We start from the raw sequence: 22379 nt of genomic DNA on the forward strand, positions 1-22379 counted from the left end.
CATTGTACCACCAGGGAGGGCCCAACAAAAACTTATTGGGGGGCAACTTTGAGATAGCTTGTTTTTCATTATACTTTCATTTATATTTAGCATCCATTGTTGATGCTAACTGTAATCTTTATTTCTTTGTTTTATTTCCATCATTCCTTCTACCTTTGTTAATGGTAATTTTATTGTAAGGTGGAGTTGACATTTCTCCTTTATTTGTTTATTTCCTCAAGCATTTACTTACTTTACTAGAGATTCATAGATCATTTTATTCCATGAGCTAGTAGCATTGTTGTCACTATTTGTTTTCGTTGCTCAGGTTTCCCAGGCTTGTCTGTTGAGAGCACCTACAGGTACGCCATTGAGTCTTTCTGACGTACCGCCATTACTTGATGTGCTTCCATCTTCCGACAATTGCAAAATACTCTAGGTTCATCTTTTACGTCCTTTGTCCCAGCTCTTGAATCAACTGTTTATCCAAGGAGTCCTGGTTCCCTTTAGTGGATAATGATATTTAGAAACCTCTCTGCTAAGTATGCTCCTCTCCTTGGTGGTTTGCTGGCAGATTCTCCATGGACAGGAATATTTCTCAAGCACCCTGTGTATGTGTATGTGTATTTAGTATGTCAGAAGTAGCCTGTGTGTGTAAGTCCAGAAACTGATCAAGGATATCTTATAGCCCATGACTCAGCTTTTACCTGGAGCAGATGTTTCTCAAAGATCTGTTCTGTCCTTTGGTCAAAACCAAAAATGCTTTGTGCTCATATTTCTGAAGGCATGCATTTGTGGTAGTTTCTAAGATTGCAGAGCTCTGGGTGGTCAAGGACAGGGTATCAGCAGATAACTTCTGAAGATTGCAGTAGACAGAATAGTCAAAGTAATAGCGTAAAGTAGATTTTATCTTTGTTTCATAGACATTTGTACTGGTTGGGTCCAATCACTGTACATGGTTCATAATGGTTTAAAATGAGAAGGGGAGGTTTAAGAGAGGCTTCAGGGGTAAGAGTATATAACTGAAAAGTGAATTGACTGGTGATAAAACTGAAGATTTCAGTATTGGCAAGAAGTAAGTGTAATTTGTTACAATGATATGGGAAAAGTAAAGGAGATTTTTGAGACAATTCAGAAAAGGGGTAATTGTGGTTAATGTGAATTTCTAGATCTGAAAAGATGGTAGTTTGGGTTTCTAACATAAAGAGGCAGGAAACTACTAAGCCAGGCTATTATTTAATCAATTAGTAAAGTAGAATCAAGACTTAGTTTTCCAAAAAGCTTTCTTTGATTAGTGCCTCGATATTATGGAGTATATAATTCCTGTCCACTCGTTCCCTGTCAACACACTTTATGTAGTATTATTTACTTGATAACACATTGTTCTATGAATGCCTGTCATTTTAAGCTTGCATTTGTTTATTCTGCACCTACATCACAGAGATCTATTACTGTGTCTTCCCTTCTAACACAAAGAAAGCCTTGCACCTTGCTGTGAACACAGTAGTTGAATGAACACTTGTGACATGAGTGTTGAATGAAAATTGGAAGCATTCATTAGTTTATGCTGTTAAAAATCAACAGCAGGATTCAAAGGTTATTCATAGTTAGAAATCTGGTTTTCTTATTCAGTAACGTAGAGTTTCACCAGAAGGCTGATTAGAAAACCATTCTTTTAGAATGTCACCAAAATACAATCCTTGACAGATATAACACAACTAAGTATATCATTAAAATAGATTCTTAACAGAATAAAAGCCTAGAATCAGAACATAGACGGAAGCATGGAAGCTCTGTGGAGGTTGTAAATTAGGCACTAGTCAGCATGCTAAATCTTCCACCCATTTTCTTTTTCGAAGCCCAGAAGTTAGAGCAAATTGAGCTGTTGATACAAGTTGGTAGCATGGATTTATACAAGATTCTGGAAAAGTAGGATTTTTCAAGTAGGGAAAGCTTTTAGAATACAAACTTAATATCCACTTTTGTCATAAAAGTACTTGAACCCTCTATGAGAGACATAGCAGCAACTTAGATGAATTTTTGTTGAAAACTAATTTTCAATCCTTTGTCTATGTCTTTACTAGGTGAAAACTTTATGTTGAAATAGACTGGTATCTGTCTTTAACAAGTTAAATAGCTGTATTTGAATTGATTTTTATCATGTAGTCCAAGATGATAAACCACTGGCATGGGGCTCACCCTCTTCGCTTCAAAAGATGTAGCTTTGAATTTTGCATAACTTGCTGTAAACAACAGGGTTTTTCTCTGACACATCTGAGGTTTTATAATAGGCGTTCTTTAAAAAAGTATCTATTCTTGCTAGTTAAGAAATCTGTGCCCAAGGAAGGGCTTGTGGTTGAGATCCCTCTTAGTTTGGATGCATGTGGGTATTTCTTCAGAGCCATGTTGTGAAGTTGACTTATTTTGTGACTTGCCCAAATCTATTTGAAATTTTAAATTAGGTATGTCAGTGTTTGGTTTGCAAACCTTGTCTGATTCTATTTTCTCCTTGCTTAAATGGGAACTCCTGGGGCGGTTAGGAGCATCTCACCTGCTGAATAGCTGTATGGAACAGGAAAATCATTTTAACATTGAATGTTGTGTAGGATATTGATAGTGTGAGATCTTTCTTCTGGGTTTCTGGTTTTCCTTCAGCTCCAGTAGCTGAATTCATCTGATGCAACCTTTATGGTCCCCTCAGAAATATTCAGGGGAGAAAAGAACAAGGTCAGATCTTTCAACAGGAGAATTTCAGATGAGAAATTTTAGCCATGAAACCATTCCCTGTAGCTTCTTCCGCCTTCTCCTCTGCCTATCAACACTGGCTCCATGGTGTTCTTTGCCTCTGATGGCTGTTTCTCTCCCTGCTCCTTCCCCTCTGCAGACATGCCTTGAATTGGAACGCTACCTACAGACAGAGCCCAGGAGGATCTCGGAGACCTTTGGTGAGGACTTGGACTGTTTCCTCCACGCTTCTCCTCCCCCGTGCATTGAGGAAAGCTTCCGGCGCTTAGACCCCCTGCTGCTCCCTGTGGAAGCGGCCATCTGCGAGAAGAGCTCAGCAGTGGACATTTTGCTCTCTCGGGACAAGTTGCTCTCTGAGACCTGCCTCAGCCTCCAGCCAACCAGCTCTTCTCTAGACAGCTACACAGCCGTCAACCAGGCCCAGCTCAACGCAGTGACCTCATTAACGCCCCCGTCATCCCCAGAGCTCAGCCGCCATCTGGTCAAAACCTCACAGACTCTCTCAGCCGTGGATGGCACGGTGACGTTGAAACTGGTGGCCAAGAAGGCTGCACTCAGCTCAGTAAAGGTGGGAGGGGTGGCAACAGCAGCAGCAGCCGTGGCGGCAGCTGGGACAGTTAAGAGTGGACAGAGCGACAGCGAACAAGGAGGGGTAGGGGCTGAGGCCTGCCCTGAAAACAAGAAGAGGGTTCACCGCTGTCAGTTTAACGGGTGCCGGAAAGTTTATACAAAAAGCTCCCACTTAAAGGCCCACCAGAGGACTCACACAGGTAGTGGTACAAGTTGGCCGCACGTGGTTTCTTCTTTTTCCTCCTTTAGCCTCGTGGTGGGAAGGGCTGCCCTCCGGTCCCAGAAGTGGCATCTGTGCTGACTAGGAGGTATAGAGAGGCAGGAGGGCCTGAATGGGGTGGCAGTGTGATCACTTGTTACCTTGAGTGCTCTAGGTATCCCCAGCACAGAACGGGGGCTGTCACCAGGGGGCTGTGAGCTACTTCCAGAGGCAAAGTCAAGCCCAGGGTAGACTCAGCCATCCCTAGGATGACTGCGGGGTACAGACAGGGTGACTCGCAGCCTCCATGATGCAGGCACTTGGTAGTTGCCTGACACCTGCCATTGAGTGTCATTCTGCAGTTCTGATCATCTCTGGAACCTGAGCAGGTACATTAGAAAGAATTCACAGTTAAACAAGGTAGGCTGAGTGTCCCTGTTCACTCTTTTCCCAGCATCCCTGATTTTTCATCAAAGTCACCAACAGCAGGAGGGTTTCAGAGTTCATTAGATGTGATCATTCTATAATTAATTGGCATCTCCTCTTTTGCATTGTTCTCTGGCGCGTGCTTTATGGAGAGATGGTAGAATTGCTTTTTAATGAGCTTGTTACTGAGAAGTTGCTAAAGTGATTCCATTGCTATGTGTGTGGTACGGGCAGGTGGGGGAAGGATGGGGCTCTATATTTTACTCAGAACTTCAGTGGTGACTCCCAGGAATCATATTGATCTTTGGCACAGTGGGATAATTTGGAAGAGTAAGGTTTAGAGAGAAAAGAATGGGTTTGGCTTTTTCTTAGAAGCCGATCTTTGTTCTCTGCTTTGAGGTAGAAGCTTGAGAATAGGGAGTCTCTTCCTGGTGGTAGCTCCCTAGCAGCAATCACCGCCTTCGGCGGTTTGCAGCTGAGCCCAGCCTGTGGGTCTGGGGTGTTTCTCACACAGTGCGCACTGGGGAGGGAGCACTCAGAGTGGGAGTGTTGGAAATGGATGGTTGGATTTCAGCTGGAAAGTGGTGTCTGGTGACAGCTCAGTGCTTCCTGAGCTCAGGGGTGGCTCGTGGACTGTGCCACCCAGGAAAGGTAGGTGCAAAAAGTTCATTGACTAAGAAAATCAGAAAAACGTGGGTTCTGGTTTGGCTCTGCCCCTCACTGGCTCTGTGACCAGGAGCGCAGCCCTGTGCCCACAGGGCCTCCTTCTCCAAGTTGCCAGACAATGTAATCCTTTAGTCCCCCTTCCACGCTGATGTTCTTGGGGAAGGGGGTGTCTGTGAAATGCCTTTGTTGCATCACAGAAGAACTTTCCTGAAATGGGATGCTTCACATGTAACTAGAAGAAATCATCATTTTGAACATCAATTATTCCCATGGAAGGGTGAGAACAGCTACTGCTTCCTTAAAGCGCAGGACTTGGGTCTCTAATTTTAAACTGAATTCCCCAGTGGCTTGTATTTGGTTGAAGAGAACCAACCGTTAAGTTTGGACCTCCAGGCTCAGGTCCTGGCTGTGGCTGCCCACCCCACTTAGTTCAAGGCTAATGCTTCCTTTTGCCGTCAGGTCTTCTGCTTATGGTTACTGTCCTGGAGGTCATTTCTGGTTGTTTTTTTTTTTTTTTTTTTTTAATGAAGGCAATGAGTAAAGTCATGACGAGACATTGCAGTGTTCCCAGGCTTTGGTCTGACTCATCTGTTCTCCCCAGGAAACCAGCGAGAGCAGGATGAGACAAGAATGTTATGCTTTGCTGGGAGTGTAGAATTCATGATTATGGACTTATTTCTGAATTATTGACACTAAGACAGGCTAGATCCTGCCTAGTATGGAGGCTGGATAACTCCAGGGAATTGAAGACCAGAGCATTTTCTTCTTTTTCCCTATCCCTTCTTCCCAACAGCGATGCCAGTAGAACAACTCTTAGGAAGCGATGTGTTATTTGGTGCGTTGTTCTCTGGGCATTGTCTACTCGTGGTCATTTGGAGCTCATTATGTTCTCCAGCACCTGCAACCCCTTGTCTTATGGTGGCCAAGGAGAAAGACTCCGCCCTAGAAAATTTACCCAAGGAGAGTGGTTAAGAACAGGACTTGGTGGACTTGGGTTTGACTTCTTGCTCTGCCACTTCCTGGATTTATATCACCTGGTTCGGTGACTTATCGTTTTGGGGGTGGGAGGAGATTGAGTGAGTAAATAACATGTAAAATACTTGACAGATCACAGGAGCTCTTTAAAGAAAGCTGTGGCATTGGTTGTAGTTATTACTATTGCTGTTGATATTAATTTAGCGATGATTGCATGAAAAAAACAAGCTTTATGTAAACTAGAAATAAGCTAGAGAGTCAAAATTAAATACTAGAGGAGCTGTTGTTTCCTCACTGCCACACTTCTGGTATGAGGACAGTAGTGATCAGGCATAGTTGTGGGAAGTGAAACTGGCCATGAAGTCGGGCAATGATATACCCATGGCTTTCCTAAGACAACACAAGACTCAATCACCTTGGTCCACTGGAAGCATTTTGCCTGTAAAACCCTCCTCACAGACAATCCTGAAGGAAAAATAGGTGCTAGAGAAAGAGACCTGGGGATGGAGGATGGGGAGAGGGACTATGAATTAATTTGGATTAAATGGATGAGAATCAGAAGTATTTATTTGGAATTGGTGCGAATGGGGCACATGGGGAATTGAAAACAAAGGTGATAATTTATGTGGTGTGGATGAACTAAGAATAATGAAAAAAGCATGAAGGATGGAATCAAATTAAGTGCAAACATATAAAGGAAATGGTCCAGTAAAAGCTTGAGGGCAAAGGTATATGGCAGTGGGAATTCATGTTGGAGAAAAAACTGCTGATATGTGAGTGGTGTGGAGAGAGCTGCTGATCAAATGTTGAAATGAAGTTTAGAAAAATGAACTCGGTTGGATTTGGGCAAGCTGTTTTAATACAGGGCTCACTTTAATTCAGTAAAAATACCGCCTTAGCTTTCAGTTGGAGGAGTGTTTTTGGACAGGAAAAAAAAATGACAAGAAAACCATCAGGAAAAAGGCATTTTGTTCTCTAGAGTTATATATATTCTACATCTTTTCTATATGGTAATATATGGAAAAGGAGATACAGTTGCAAAAATGCAATAAAATAAAATGTGTGCTCACTATGCATAGGAAAGACAATACGTTGTTGATAACATGAATTTGCTTGCAGTGAAGAATTTCTAAAGTGTTATTTATTTAATCTTTCTATAGATATAATTTATTAAGATGAGAAAGATGTGCTTCCCTCTCTCCTCCCTTCTGTATCTGTTTTTTGAGGATGCTGAATCCTTCAAATTTTCTGCCCTGGAGGATGTTAGGCAATGAGGTGATATATATTTTTAAGATAACAGATGTTCAAGTTGGTAGCTAGGGCAAAAATACTGGTTGCCCATGGAGGTGAAGTTAGGGATGGGGAAATCAGCCTGGGATGGAAGATGAGGCAGGCACTGGGACAAAGGGAATATTGTGGAAGTAGCAGGATCTCAGTGAAAGGAAGCATATAAAATTGGACATATGGTTTATTCATTGGGAAGAGCACTTAGTGCTGGCATGAGCGTAAAAATGTCCTTTAGCAGCCAAGTCATTACAGACCTTTCTCTCCCACTTCGTTTTCTGGTCTTTGCATAATATATTTTTCTTGCTCAATTCAACCATTATGATCATAGTTTTATTCATCTTTTTGGCATCAGTCAAATCATCCTTACATTTTGATGCAAGGGAAAAAATCTCAATTCTGATTTTCAAAAATCACTTTATTATGCTCAGCAAAAAAAAAAAGTTAAAATGATGTTGGTAGTTTGTTGCAATAAGAAAGAATTATTGTCTATATTTCTTTGTGATCACTTTTGAGAAGAAAAAATGTCTTTTGTGATTGAAATGGTGCTTGGCGTTAAAGTGAGCAGACTTACTCTAATACAGAAATTCATAAAGCATGTCCACATTTACACTATTAACAGTGTGAGTCATGGTGGTAAAATCAGGACAAAGGCCAGCAACAAGCTTGTTGGCTATTGGTCACAGTGAAAAGCCAGAAGAGCCAGGCCATGTTCTCACATGGGGTTTGGGGAGCTCTGTCTACAGATTGGGATTGCATGGGTAGTAAAAGGATATTCTAGATTTTGCACCAGAGGATAGAAAGAGATGCTTCTCAGGTGGAAAGATAATATGATAATACACATATGCAATTTACTCAGTGTTTTGTACATGCTTTGGAGCAGGTCTTATTGAATCAAGACATGACATGATCTCTAAGTTTAATTAGGATTTAAGGAGACCTTTATTTTTAAGTGGAAAGGTGGCTAAAAGTGTTACAGACAAAAAGATGAGTATCATGTTTAAAATGCAAACAAAAGTATTCATTTTATACATATAATGAAAGTTCTTTGAGGTTTAAAATACTGTATTTTAAAATACTTACAAAGTATTTCTGCATATTAGGCACTGTTCAAAGTCTTATACAAATATCAAACCCTTTAACCTTCATATTAATCCTTTTTTATAAAGATTTATTTATTTATGCATACAGAACTGGGGTACAGGCCAGAGGTGTGGGGGGTGAGAGGATTCACCAGCGACAGAGTAGGGAGCAGAATAGACAGACTGACAAATACATGACTGAGGGGAGCAGCAGGTAAGACAGGAAAGGTCTGCTGGGCCATGTGGGTCACGTCCGGGCCAGGGACCCAACTCGCCCTGAAGAGGCTGTGGCTAGCGTGGCAGTGTTGCTCTTTAACCTACTACATAACCAGGAAGGGCCCACCTTTATATTAATCAAATGATAGAGCATTATTTTTATTTTATAGCTAAAAATGAGGCTGAGCGAGGTCAAATCACTTGACCAATGTCACACAGCTCTTCGGATACTGGACCAAGATTCTAGCCAAATAGTATTACCCCAGTCTGGGCTCTTAAATTCTGTGCTGACTAATGAAGGGGAAGGAAGTCAAGTAGATATTTTTCTTAATAACCTATTATTAAGAGGAAATGAGAAACTCAAGTTTTAAATACAAATTGACAATGAAAACTATGTTAAGTGTCTTCTAAATAGATGAAAGTTGAAAGGGTCCTTAAACACAGTGCCTCATCAAGTGACTAAGAACCAGAACTAGGAAATGACAAAGGAATGGTCTTCCATTTCCAGGGCCATTATTGTTACTCCAATAGCTACTATCATCGTGGTCATTACTCTTAAACCTATTTTAACTTTAGGATTCAAGAGAGAATTCCTTATAACAGCCACAATTCGTTCATCACAATGACAAATGCTAGTACTTTATTCCTTTGAAATAAGAAAAGTAAGCATTACCCTAGATGGGGAGAATTGAGGACTAAAATAATGTAAAAAGACTTAGCCCAGTTCCTACCACTGCCATTGGCACAAGTAAAATTTGACCCAAGTCTCCTGCTGCTTAGACTTGTACTCTGTTTAGTAGATGGTCATACTTCTTATTTTGTTCAGTCATTCCACAAATGAGTGCGAAGTGCTTGAGATGGCAGGCGCTGTGCTACAGAGTGATGGGCCAGGAGAGAAGGAGGGGAAAGGAAGAGCCTTGGGGAGGAAGGGGGGCAGACGTGGTGTAAAGGGAAGCAGGGGCCTTCTGTTACCGGTCAGCAGCAGCATGGATGATTCAGAGATAAAAAGTTGATTTTCTCTTTCTGGACAGGGTGTTTATTGATGCTGTTCATCTTTTCAGATGTGCCAATGTGATAATACACTAATTTATATAAATAGTAGCCCTAATTCAAGGTCATGTGGACCAGCAGGATAAAATTAAATACCTCAGTCTGAAGCTGTAGGGGGCCCAGCGACCACTTTCAATCTTCTCAGTGCTATAGATAAAAATTCTTTGAGTTTATACAATAGCAACTGAAATGGGGTAATTTGAAGACATTAAAGGACCTTTAATATGCTGAGACACATGGCTGCTAATGAAGTTTATCCAAGTGTTGAGGCAGAAACTCATTAAACCCCGATTATGGGATGGAAACCAGAATAAGGGTTAACCGTTCAGTTCACAAGGTGGAGAGAGTTTAATAGGAGGGTTTGGCAGTTTGGATTTAGCATATTCACGAGCTTAAGAGAAAGCATTTGAAAGAAGGAATATAAAATGAGGTGGTGGAAAACAACTGATGGAGGACTTTTATGATTCAGGGAAATCTTAGAGCTTCACCAGATGATCAGTTAGTGATATGCTAACATTCAAGCATTTATGAAGATACATTTTGGTAAATGTCTGTTGGGAAGAATGGTTTAAATTCAACATCCACACAGCAAGCCCATTTATTTTGACATTATAATATGGTGATAAATGTAGACTTTGTGGGATGCCTACTCCAGATACCCTTTTAATGGATAATTGGTAGTCACAGAAGTAACATGTTTAAGAATGGGGGGAATGAAAAAGACAAAAAATAGCATTTCATCACAACCAATATTTGTTGATCGCCTGCTATACCTTTTCCCATCTGTAAGACAGGTTTTTGATACACAAGCCAGAAAATACGGTTTTATAAAGTTACTATATTTGCAGTTTTATCTCAAAGGAAGGTATAACCTGGATTGGGGGTAGGAAGGAGGAAATAGGAATTTCACTTCAAAGTCAGTGGAAGTAATAGGAGTTTTTTTAAAATTCTAAGATCTAAAGGTCGAGCCAGCTCCATTTGACAGAAAAAAGGAGGATGATAAGAAGTCTGTAGCTAAAGAAATGACATTGGAGAGGCCAAGTGTGAGCTTTAAAAACATTGTCCTCTTTAATAAATAGGTAATTTACAGAATCTGTTCTGTTGTAATAAGAATTTTGATGACTGTGACAGTCATGGTTGTTCTGTACATATGTTATCAGGATCTTTTAGGGAAGTTAAGTGAGGTTGTCAAGTTTGCAGGTTAAGATGATATAGGAATTATTGGTGGTCGCAATAATTTTCTTATGTCTCTTTAAGTTGAAACAATAATGGAATGGAAATCTGATTAAATAGGGGAAGAGTAGGGGAGAGGGACTTTAGGAAAATGATATATAATAAAAATTCTTTTTAAATTTTGTAATAATTCTCTTTTTTCAAATATTAATTACACTATAAGAAGAGATGAAAAATATTTGTAAAATTCTCAGACTTTATTTGAAAAATGTCCACTTTGAACTTTATAGAAATGACAATTCAAAGCTTGAGAGTGGATTATGAGGAACCAAATTTTTCATACTGGGAAGCTGGTTCTGATAAGCAAATAGAATCCTTGGAATTCACCCTGCTATGGGTGTGTGTGTCTCAGGACTCAGAACTCTGCCAAGCTACTTGGGTACCAAATGCAGAAAACTTGGGCACCAGATGCAGAAAACCAGATGCAGAAAATCCAATCAGGCGGTTTCTATTGGTCTCATTCTGATAGACATTACCTGGATCCTTGGCAAACCTGTCGCCCCAAACCTCAGTTCCTTCCTTTTTCCTGCCCCACCTAAAAACCCTATGCTTACTGCTTTCTGTACCAAGTCACTGCCTCCCCTCTGCCTTACTTTATATTCCTCCGTATCAGAAAGGGTCTGGTAGCAGTACAATGTTGATTGGTAGATTATACGTCCATGAGCCAGGATCAAACACTATAACCTTACTTACATTTTAAATCTTCAGTTATGAAGGACTGGGGTTTTGGAGGCAGAAACAGCCATTCCCTACCTGTAGACCCATCTTTATCCACTTCCCTGCTAATGGAGTTTCTCCATTTTCTAAGAATAGCCTCTTTTCAACCATTTTTTAAAAGTAACATATTGACATAACAGTTATTAAGCTAACTGCTAGCAGAAGCAATACCATTCAGGGTCGTCAAAAGTAAATGACTGTTAATTGTTCTCATTACTTGACCAGCTAGTGTTGGTACTGTTCCCCATTCCTGCAGCATCCACACATCGGCCTCCAATGTTAGACCTTCCTAGCTTATATAATGGAGGGCAAGCCACTTAAATTATTTAAGAGTGTTTTAGTGAGAATAAGCTTCTCATGGTCTGTTGCATATTTCTCTTCACCTTACTTTCTCCTTCATCATTTGTGCTTATTGAGCTACGTGACTGGAGCCAGAACTGGAACCCATGAATATTTGGGGTTAGGAGACCTGGGTACCTCATTATCTTTTCCTTATAATACATAAGGCTAACTTTATCCTAAAGCAGGCCTACTTGGTAGACTCCTCCCCTTTTATTTTTGGACCCGCCATCTTTTTCCTTTCTTTGTTTCAAGGTTATCTGCATTCAGGTTAGACCTCTTTTCTTTTGTTTGCAAAATAAATAAGATGCATTTATAAGTTAAGATTCATAAACTGTTCTGGCATCATAAAATATATGCTTTGGCTTATTTTTGTTATTTGCCTCCATTTAAATAATTAATTGTAATTTATGGAATTTAGTAAAGTAACAGAAGGTTATGTATAGTGTTTTTAGGCAGCCAATGTAAGATATTTTTAATTTTCAAGTTTTTTTGGGATAAAATAGTTGTAGCTATTTCACACAGAAATGTTCTTTTGTTGCAGGAAGGAAGCTGGGTGGCAACTGACAGAAAGTCCTTTTCCTTCAAAGGAAAGGATTGCCCAGGTGGGGGTATTAAGGTGTCTAATGCCTTCCTATGGAGCTCTGGCTATTTTCATATCAGGAATACTTTGTCAGAAGGACTACGGCTTGGTCTAATGTTGAGGCCAGTGTAATGAGAGAGAGAGGTTGTGGGAGTCTACTGGTTGCCCTAAAAAAGTTAGAATTATATAATCTATGCCCTAGTGGATAAAGATCCAAGAAGAGCTTCACTGTAATACAAAAACAGCAAGATTCAGCAGGGAATGTTCTAGAGTAGCTGTGCATTGGTTATGCTTAAAAGTTTTCTGTTTTTATCTTCTGTGCTCATGTCATGTCATTGGAATTAATTCCTGTGATTATGAACTTAAAACATGGCTGAAGTCCCCTTATTAGGGGGTCCACAGTACTCTTCACCTACTGTCGAAGGGAAATAGTGGTTCTCCATATTGAATTCTCATTTGGTTGTGAGCCTGTTGAAACTAGTATTGGTATTTTAAAAGCAGCAACAAAAGATACATCTTTCCTTCTCTGATATAGGTAATAAGACATTTTATGTACCTCGTGTTCAGGAGAGTGTCAGAAAATCAATATGAATAAATTCAAGTACACAGAGGATTCAGACTATTCAAAAAGATAGTGTAGGCAGAATGACAGTATGCGTTATTAAATTTTTTTTTGCATTGTATGTAAATAGTACATGTAGCAAAGGCACCATAGGCTATTGGTAAATGTAGACAGAAGGTGATTTGCTGGCTTTTTTGTTTTTTCATTCTTTGTTGTTGTTGTTTAGTATCTCAAGGCTTACAGCTAATCTGAATTTGAAACTAAATACTGTCATTACAGAAGATTTTTTTTCTCAGTTCTTCCAATTTCTCCGGGGACAAAATAATGGCCGCTTGAAGCAGTGGAGAAACAGTAATTAGGGCAAATAGTAATACTGTGCGTGATTGAGGAAAATGTAAGGAAGGGAGGGAGAAAATGCAACAGACAGACTTGTACAGCCTGTTACTAGGAAACCACATCAGCATTAAATACAGTGTGCTAATTGGCTATCCTGTCTCTGCCTGGGTACCAGCCTGGGCCTGCTACACAGCTGTTTCTGCTCTTTCTAGTTGCTAGGTAACTGCATCATTTTCTCCCCCTCCCTTTTGTATTCTGGAGGCTAATTGGCTACTTCTGCTCCTGGTGTTGCTGCTGGGAACCAGTCTGGGCCTGCTGCTCTGCTGTTTTCCAGAGGGACTTATTGGGGGGAGGGGAGAAAAAGGGAAAGGAAGATATGCTGGCAATTAATGGAGCATAAGTGCAAATTCTACACAATGTCTGGCACCTGCGTCCCCTACCCTGCTTTCTCAACTAAATCCTGTAGGTTGAAAACACATTAGACTGAATCTTGAAGTCTTTCTTTTATATGCATACTTTATGAATATAGTTTAAAAGCAATACATCCGAAGACATCACTTAAATAATGGTTTTAGTCTTCTTAAAGAAAAGACTGGCAAAAATTGATAAGACTGCTAATAGAATTGGTGCAAACATTAAAATTGCTAATGTAATAACATCATTTGGAACATCTTGAGGGTACTCACACTTCTGCTCTTAAATGGACTGAATTCTTTTGTAGCCATTCTTTTTGATACCATATAGAATATAATGTAAGAAATCAAATAGCCTAGAAGTATTTTTCCGTCTGTTTTATTCATTAGGAAGGAGGAAGGGGAAGCATCTAGGCCCTGATGCTTTTCCATTATGGTTTTATTCCTCTGAGGTGCACAGCAGGTGTCTCAGGTACTTTAGGGGGATACGTTGCATTTACATGAAAGTAATGTGTTTTTTTGTTGTTTTTTTGTTTTCTTTTTTTGCACACCTCAGTTCCTTTCCTTATGACAAACAAATGTGGCTGCAAAATAAACCTGATATCAATCTTGTGATTTGAAAAACTGTGTAATTATGTTCCAGATAAGCTGTCATCTCCTATTTAAGGAGAGGTTTCCATTTCCTCATTTAAAAATCCTCGCTGGAAGTGCAGAAAGGAACATTCTTCAGAAGTAAAGTGATGCTTCGAGGTGGTTTTACTTTAAAGGATGGAGAAAGTGCATGTAAATTGGGGTCCCTTGAAGAGGCACCCTCTTCCCCTTGGGTAGGAGTGTTTTACAGAAAAAAGTCAGCACGTTGTATGATTGTGCACAGAAATAGTTAGCAGCAACGACTCTTACTTGATGCTAATGGCTGGTACTGGTTTCCTGTACTTAATGAGGTCTAATATCCGTGACCAAAAGACCAAAAGTGATGCGGGGGAAGCAAGCTCCATTCTGAGCAACAAGCCCTGTCGCAGTAAAATCAGATCAGACTCTGGAATCATTTCTGCTTAGAGTATCCTTAAAATAGGTGCAAGGCCTCAAGCTGGGCTGGGGCGATGCAGAGACCATAGCAGCCTTCCATAGATCACAGGACAGCAGCTTGACATTGGGATGGCTCTGGCTGCAGAGGAAACCTGATTATCAGAGGCTAACGAGAGAGCAGGTGTAATGTTACTTCTGCTTTTTCCATTCATCCTCAGAAGTGTTTGTCCAGGGCCGGGCTAAACATTTGATCATGAGAAACCACCAGAAGGCACACTATTCCTTCACCTCTGGACTTGTGCTGTAGCCTCACTTTGCGAGGCAGTGGCACTGAACCTTGGAGTGTGTGGTCTTTGTGGATGGCAGTTTGTCAGAACAGCAAGTGTCCATGTGTCCCTAGTCCACTGGAGAGAAACGTCCAGTGCAGTCCTAGTGCTGCCTTGCCTGGAACTCTTCACCGGTCTCAAGGTGTGGTTCTGTTCCTGCCTTCCAGCTCCGGTAACACTGGGGAGATTCGAGCGGGGAAGGCTGGAGCAGTCACGGTTAGTCCTGTGCATCCAAGCTTCCTCTCATTGTGTTCTTCTGGGACATCAAGTCTCTCTTCTATGACTCTGTCTATGTCTAAAGCAATAGAGGCAGCACAGACACATGTTTGGGGGTAAAGAAAAGGAGACATTCCATGTAGCTTCTTCCACTTTTTGATACTCCTCAGTTGTGAAAACCTGCTTTGCAGTACTCATGACCACGCAAATCTGCTGCTGCTTCTGTGCGCTAAATCAGTTGACAGTCCTGGGAAAAAAGGATCTGCTGAATGCGAGCAGCAAAGCAGGGCTGCTGACCTTTATGTTGCCTTTGTGCAGGTCAAGAAATAGTGCCCCTTTCCTGGGGCAGGTGCAGCCCTGGGCTTGAGCAAAGCTGGCTTCCACCCCCGAGCCCATCCTCTGCCCAGCACCTAGCGTGGCATCTGCTCCCCACAGGCGCTGGTCCACTCCGGCAGGCCTTCCCTGACCCTTCAAGGACTTGTGAGGCTAATGAGTTTCCACCAGGAACATGAAAGTCACACAACTATACAAAGAGACACTGTGGCCTCCTCTCCATGGCCAAAGAGACCATTATGTGTGTGAGCAAACCTTCCGTCCCAGGCCTTCGCTACAAATGTGAGGTCATTAGTTGCCTAATGCAGTGATTCTCAACTTGGGTTGATTCTGTCCCGGGGGGGGCATTAAGCAATGTCCGCAGACATTTTTGGTTGTCACTTTTTTTGTGGGAAGGGGAGGGAGTTGCCACTGGCATCTGGTGAGTGGAAGACAGACATGCTACATCCTGCAGCGCACAAGGCAAGCCCCCAGACAAAGACTCCCCCAGTCCCAGATGTCAGCAGTGCCGAGGTGGGGACACCTGGCTGGTGCCATCTCAGCCCCTGGTGGGTTCCTCTCTCTACCACTCACAAATGTTGCCTTATCCTTTCAGTCAGTCAGGCTCTTGCCTTCCCGTTTGTGATTTTTTAAAGATTCACTAAATGGAAACATTTCTTAATTTATTTTTCTATTAGATGAGGGACCTCTCTCCACTTCTGTTGGGCACGTAACTCTCCAGATTTAATGTTGGTGGTGTGCCTCTTCACAAACCAGGCCCCCTCCCCTTTTGCTGTAAGCCTCTGACCTATAATAATTGGACGTTTTGCTGAGGCAGGGGTTTGAGTCACATGAGCTGCCAAGTTGGTGCGTGGGAGGGAGGCTTTTAGCCAGGAAACGGCCTCGCTCACCGGCAGTAACAATCGCTCTACCTGATCGCTCTACCTGTTCTCTTGTGTACAACAATCTCAGTAAATTATAACCATTGTTTCCTTGGTAGCAAAAAGAAGATTGACTGTTAGTGCAAAAATAAGACTGAGAATGAGCATTTTCAATCAGAAAATAGAAGTTTTATTGGGAAAACTGTGTGACTGTGGTATCTGTGACAGGGCACTTCTTATCCTTCACTCTTTGGGTCATACCAGCACCATGAGGAGAGCCCTGTGAGGCATCCCGAGTTCTCAGAGAAAGGTGCTATCTCAGGTAAAATGATTTAAATGGCGTCATCGAATGGACGCATGAGGTATGCCTGCTTTTTGTCAGGAAATGTGAATTATGCATTAGTCCTTTTCAGCTACATTCACATGCATAGAAAATAACATTGTCAGACGTGTCATCCCCGAGATACAATAGACAATATGCTATTATAATTGTGTGGCATTGTCCTTGCTGTTTGGAGATAATACTGCCGACATCATTCCTCTCATACATGTGAATGCAACTGTAGGGAGGACGTGACATCTGTGTCTTTCACACGGATTAGCTTATCCTTTGCCACTTGGAGAGACTTCGATTCCCGGGCTGGCCTCCTGGGGTCACGGTAAGTGCCGTGTTTGGGATCACAGTATTATCGGACCTTAGTTTGAGACCATGGGGAATTAATAATATTTATCTTGATGAGCTGCAGATGTAGTGTCTGCTTGCTCAGCTCCCAGAGCACATGGGCTGTGGCAGGGAGGTTGAGGTGTTCCTGGTCAGACTGACTTTGGGACTGAGAAGCCGGCAAGTAACAAGTCCGGGAATGGTTTTGCCAAGTAAGTATGCCACAGTGATAGCATGTGTATGGAGCTTTACAGCTTGCCAAGTGCTTTCAAGTACAGTGTTTCGCTTAACCCTCACCTACCTGTGGAATCAAAGAGTGTCATTAGTCCCATCTTATAGATGAGGAAACTGAGGCTCAGAAAATGATTTTTCAAAGATTTCTCTGCTGAACTGAAGCAGGGCCTTTATCTCCTCTGTTTTTCCTTTAGAAATCACTTACTTTTTTTGGTGGGGGGTCTAAAGCAAAATAAAATATAAATTAACTAACTTATGTTTATGGTGCAGCAAAATAAATGGCTTAATACTTGCCATCCCACTGATTTCTTGCATACCCTAAGTAGCATGTGTTGCCTGCCCAAGATGGCAACAAATTCAGAATAGTTAAGAAAATTGAATGATTGTCTTAGGTATCCCACAGGGTGCCTATTTGATTGAATTTACGAATCTTTGAACTTCCTTGTTTTTCTCCACTTCAGGAAAGAAAGGTGGTTTTGAAGATGCAAACAAATGCAATGTATTGATTATTGAAGCAATATCTCAGTACTCATACATTTACATATTTTAGAGTATTTGCGGAGAGAAATAATGAACTTTTCCCTTACCCCTTAGTGGGTGCTTTTATTACTGACCTGGAAAACCCAAAGGGAGGTATTTTAGGGGAGAAGATGGAGGAAACGATTAATGGATAGACCTTGGTGTGTACATTGTACATTCCTATCTTGGTTATTCCAGAACTTTCCTCAGTGAGTTAGAACAAATACTGCTGGGGTTTTATTTTTATTTGTGTGACATTTGGGGAGTTAAAGACAATTCTGTCTATCTTTTTGTTTTTTTTCCTCACACTTGGAGGATAGTTATGGATGCTTTGTCTCGAGGAGAAAAAGATACTTGGCCAGTATAAGAACTCTTCATCCCCTAATGGACAAAGATCCCACACTCAGGTTAAGATTCTGCTGTTCTGTGTACAGAGGGCTCTCCTCAGTATTCACGAGAGCAGACAGGGAGGAAGAATGGGCACATCATAACATCCTCCCAGAAGAACTGGTTGGAACTCTGAGGGTGTTTGCATTGTCTTCCAGAGAGCCGAAGGAAGCAAAGGTCTTCCTTACCACAAAGATTCCTGGAAGATGGTGGCAAAAGTCACGTAACCCCTGGGAGGTGCTACATTTCTGACAATTCTTTGCTTATGAAGGTTTTTCTTGGTTGATACCTTTTTACTTTCGAATTTACTGCCCCCTGTTATTTATTCCCCCTGCCAAACAATAGCTGAAACCAATCATTATCATTGGCCAAACCTTGACACCCAATTGATAGTCACCTTTTGCTTTCTTAAAACTGGCCAACTGTGTATCTTCCCCCGCACACAGCCAAATCTTGGAAATTTTTAAAGGTTTTCCTTGGTGCAGGTCTTCTCCACAAGAGCCCTGTACGGTAAGCAAAAGGCAGGACCGGGAAGAGCAGTGGCGGGAACACTTTCCGGCTTCCTTTTGCTATTTCAGTGCCTCAACTAGGAGGACCACAGGCACAGAGCTTCTGGGATCAATTACCCTCAGCTCCCTGCTCCTGCTAAACATTTTTTTTTTTAAATCCATGTGAGGAGAATAAAGCAATAATTAAAATTAACTGAACAGCTTTTGCGCTATTGAGGCGTTAAATCTTTGGGTAAACACAATCACATCGTGCAAACATAGGCTCTTCAGTTGGCCGATTTAGACAGTGAAACCTCTGACGTTCTGAGGTCTCGGGTCAAGGGCCCATGTTGACACGGTTTGAAAGGTCACCTGCTCATTTGTGTGTCTGCCGGGCTGCACAGAGGCCCGGCCGTAGGGCGCCTCGCCCGCCGCAGCACAAAGAGGAGCTGACTGGCGTTTGGCAGATAGGGCAGACAGAGCAGGCAGGAAACTGCACACAAAGCAAGACTACACACTCGGGTCGGGCGGGGAGCCCCCAGGGCCAGGCGGCGAGCCGACTTGAATGTGCAGAAAACAGCCGTTATAAAATATAAATGTGTTTATTATTACACTGGGCCCATGCTATATAATTTTACACGCTCATATTTGTGATTTACGGCCGCAGTTCCATACGGAGGAGACGCTTGCTAATTTACCCAAATTGATAGGGAGGCCTCTGAAGAGACTCAAAGGGAAGCAGCAGAAACAGAAGTAAAGAGTCTCCTGAAACCCACCCCCCACCAAAAAAATAAGGTGGCTGCTAGGGTAGAGGCCTCCTTTGTTCATTTACTTTGATAAGCTGAGCTTTGCTTTAATTATTCATGATGAGTGTCCCGCAAGCAGAGTCCCTCCCCTGTCCAGCAGCGGGCAGGGTGTTGGGTTCTGTGTGTGAGTAATAGACCTGCCGAGCATTTGCTGAGATTTGTCATGCTTAACACCTGTGGGAGGTGAGTCACCTGAAGGTTCTGGAACACCTACTACCCCCCCACCCCCCACCCCTCCTCCGTGGGCACATCTTGACTGGACCTGCAGTGGAGGAGAGAGGCCAGCTGAGGTTTCTGGCCCTCCCTCTACAGGGTGTGGGTGCTGTCCAGTGTCCATGCCTAGGGTCCCCGCAAGATGGGTGCTGACATTCCAATCTTAGGGAGTAGAAAAAAGGCACCAGCAATACTCTGCTAATAAGTGGCCAAATTGACTTCAAAATCCGGGCCTGACTCCAAAGACTGTTTTCAATGGGAATTTCCTAGGACAGAAGCCAGGAAGAGGCGTGAGAGCAAAGACCCTCCCACCCTCTCTACGCAGCCCACCCGTTGCTGCGCTTTCATCCCAGCTCCTGGTCTTTGCAGCAGTTACCCCCATGGCTCCTGACACTTTCCGAAGTGTTTCTTGTCTTGGCAGCTCGTGGACTCGCTTGCTCTGGGAGCTCTGGGGAAGGAAAGCACTTGGGAGCAGCTGCGCTGACTTCCGTGTACCCAGCGCCTCCTGAGTCATGTCCCTGGTGGGGGAGCTTCATGCAGCAGGGTCCTGTGACCCAGGGGAGCTTGAGATCTCTGCCCGCATGCATTATCACTGCAGGGTGAATGCTGGCTGGCCCACCCATTCTTTTCACAGCAAAATTCTGGGAGGCACCCCTGAAACACACCCTTTGGTTTCTCCCTTTATCAATGTTCTGTCTCGCTGGCATCACTTTTGTAATGTGTTTCCTTCTCTTTGGCTCTTGGGTCATCGTGTTCCAGCCACTGTCTTCCTTCCCAGACTGGTAGAGTCCCCCAGCAGGTCTCCCCACATCACATCCCTCCTGCGGGCTATTCCCCCATGTTATAGGCAGAGAGATGTTTGCAGAATTCAGATCTGATCATTCAGTGCCTCCACTCACAAGCTCAGAGTAGCTGCCACTATTCTCAGGGCCCAGTCCAAATTCTTGTTTAAAAAAATCTTTGGTAACTTTTTAAAATTGAAGTGACATTGGTTTACAAAACTGCGTATGATTTAGGGATTCACTTATTTTCCCCCAAACTATGTTTGTTGAGTTACAGTACGTCTTCCAGGGGCTGTGTACAAACAGCCTACAAACATATACTCACCCTGCCTGCTCCTGCCACGGGCACCTTCCTCCTCTGCTCCCACCTGCCTGCCTCCCACTCTGGCTGCCTCAGTTTTGCAGTCAGTTGTTAAGAGTTTTATTATTGGTTTCGTTTCGATGAACCCTTTGTTACCTTTCTCTACCTACTACATATCCGAGAGACCATCCGGTGTTGATCTTTCTCCTGATGTACGTCGCATGGCACCGTCCTTCCTAGCACTGCCCAGTGGACTATCAAGTGAGCCACAAGTGTAGTTTTCAACTTTTAAGCAGTTTTATTTAAAAAGTAATCACTTGTATTCTAATATTCAGTATATTCAAAAGCCTTTCACCATGTAATCAGTATAGACAATTGTCAATGAATTATTTTACCTACATAGGCTCAAGTCTGAAATGGGAGGTGGGTTTTACCCTTAGAGCATGTCTCATGCTGAATATTCACATTCGAGTACTGGGACGGGGGCTTGTGGAACTAGTGGCTATTAGAGTGTGGGGGGCAGGTCTTGATGCTCTGGGGTCTGCCCCCCCACCCCCCACGCCCTCCAGATTCTCCAGCCCCATCCTGCATGTCTTCCCTGGGGCACTACTGTAGATGCTCTTTCTACCTAGCTTCTCAGCTGGTCATAGGAGAGGATGTTCACAGGAACTGCATCCCTGTGGGCCCCTGCTGTGGAGTCTGAGGAAATACTGCAACAGGAGCCACCTTCAGCCTTCCCTTCTGCTCTGGGGCTTTTCAGGCCATATGCTGTGGGTTAGGTGAGAAGCCCTTGCTTTGCTAGCTCCCTTGGGAGCTATATTTTAGGTATATATAGAGCTGTGTCAGGTGACACAGTTTTGTTTTTGTTTTTGTTTTGAGGAAGTAAAGGGAATGCCATGGAAAAGTGCTGGTAAAGTGGGCAGACAGCATCATTCTCTGCCTACCCCACACAGCGGCCTTGTGGTGAGCAATATTGTTCTCTGAGCAAGAGACAAGGCCTGTGGAGGAGGAGTGAGTGGCTTCTGGTAGCAGTAGTTGACATCCCTTTGTTTAGTTCATTTTTAAAATGTTAGAACTGCACCCCTATGGGTGCAGCTAAATGGTTCTGGCATTCTTTCCAATGGAAAGATTTATTTATCAGAACATACTTCCATGGAGGCTGTAAACAGACATTGTATTTTTATTGTTGACATTTAAATGAGAGGCAAAATAAGGTTGTGTTCAACATGTGGCCTCTGGGGGAGGCCTCTGAAGAACTTGAACATCTGGGTTTAAATATTCACTTACTGCTTACAAGCTGGAGAATGTAGTGAATGACTTAATCCTCTGTACCTCAGTTTCCCCTCCTACATAGTGGGGGGAGATGATAGCATGCATCTATAGGACTATAGAGAGGAGTAAAAGGGAGCATATGCATAGTGATAGATGAGTATTAATCAGCACCCCATTTCAGGATTTGTACAACACGTCATCCATTGAGGATGAGTGGGCTTGGGCCACAGGGTGACATTCGGAGTGTTCTCTGCAAAGGTGAATTTATAGTCTAGTTTGTGCTTAATGTTTTGTGTCTGTCTCAACATTTAGTCTTCACATTTAGTCTTGTGTGTCTGAGTGAAGAAGGAAAACATTGTCATCTCATTGGGCTTTGATGCTGCGTCCATACATCCAGTAGAAACAGGCAACCGTATTATCAGTTGGAAAGATAGGAAGCATGATGAGGTATAGATACCATGTTTTGTAGTGCATGAGCTTCGACTTTTTTCCTCTTTGGGGTGTTGGGTTGCACTGTTTGGTGGAAATCCTTTGGTTTTCTGAACTGTGGCACATTGTCAGTTGAGGGGGTAGGATTTGG

At 42.6% G+C, this 22379-nt stretch overlaps 1 protein-coding gene across 5 annotated transcripts in view; it reads left to right on the top strand.

Moving 5' to 3' along the window:
- Positions 1-22379, top strand: part of KLF7 (Kruppel-like factor 7 (ubiquitous)) — a 123217-nt gene that overhangs the window by 37706 nt on the left and 63132 nt on the right. For 4 of the 5 annotated variants that reach the window (XR_001145558.1, XR_001145559.1, XR_001145560.1 and 1 more), the window contains exon 2: positions 2864-3494. Coding sequence is in view for 2 of the 5 variants with exons in the window: in XM_004674348.2 (XP_004674405.1) it covers positions 2864-3494 (631 nt within the window). In the remaining 3 variants the exon portion in view is untranslated. The remainder of the gene's footprint in view (positions 1-2863; positions 3495-22379) is intronic. The other variant, XM_004674349.2, reaches the window with a different exon arrangement.

Source organism: Condylura cristata, unplaced genomic scaffold (assembly GCF_000260355.1).
Source record: "Condylura cristata isolate star-nosed mole 26May11 unplaced genomic scaffold, ConCri1.0 scaffold00002, whole genome shotgun sequence".
Taxonomy (NCBI): domain Eukaryota; kingdom Metazoa; phylum Chordata; class Mammalia; order Eulipotyphla; family Talpidae; genus Condylura; species Condylura cristata.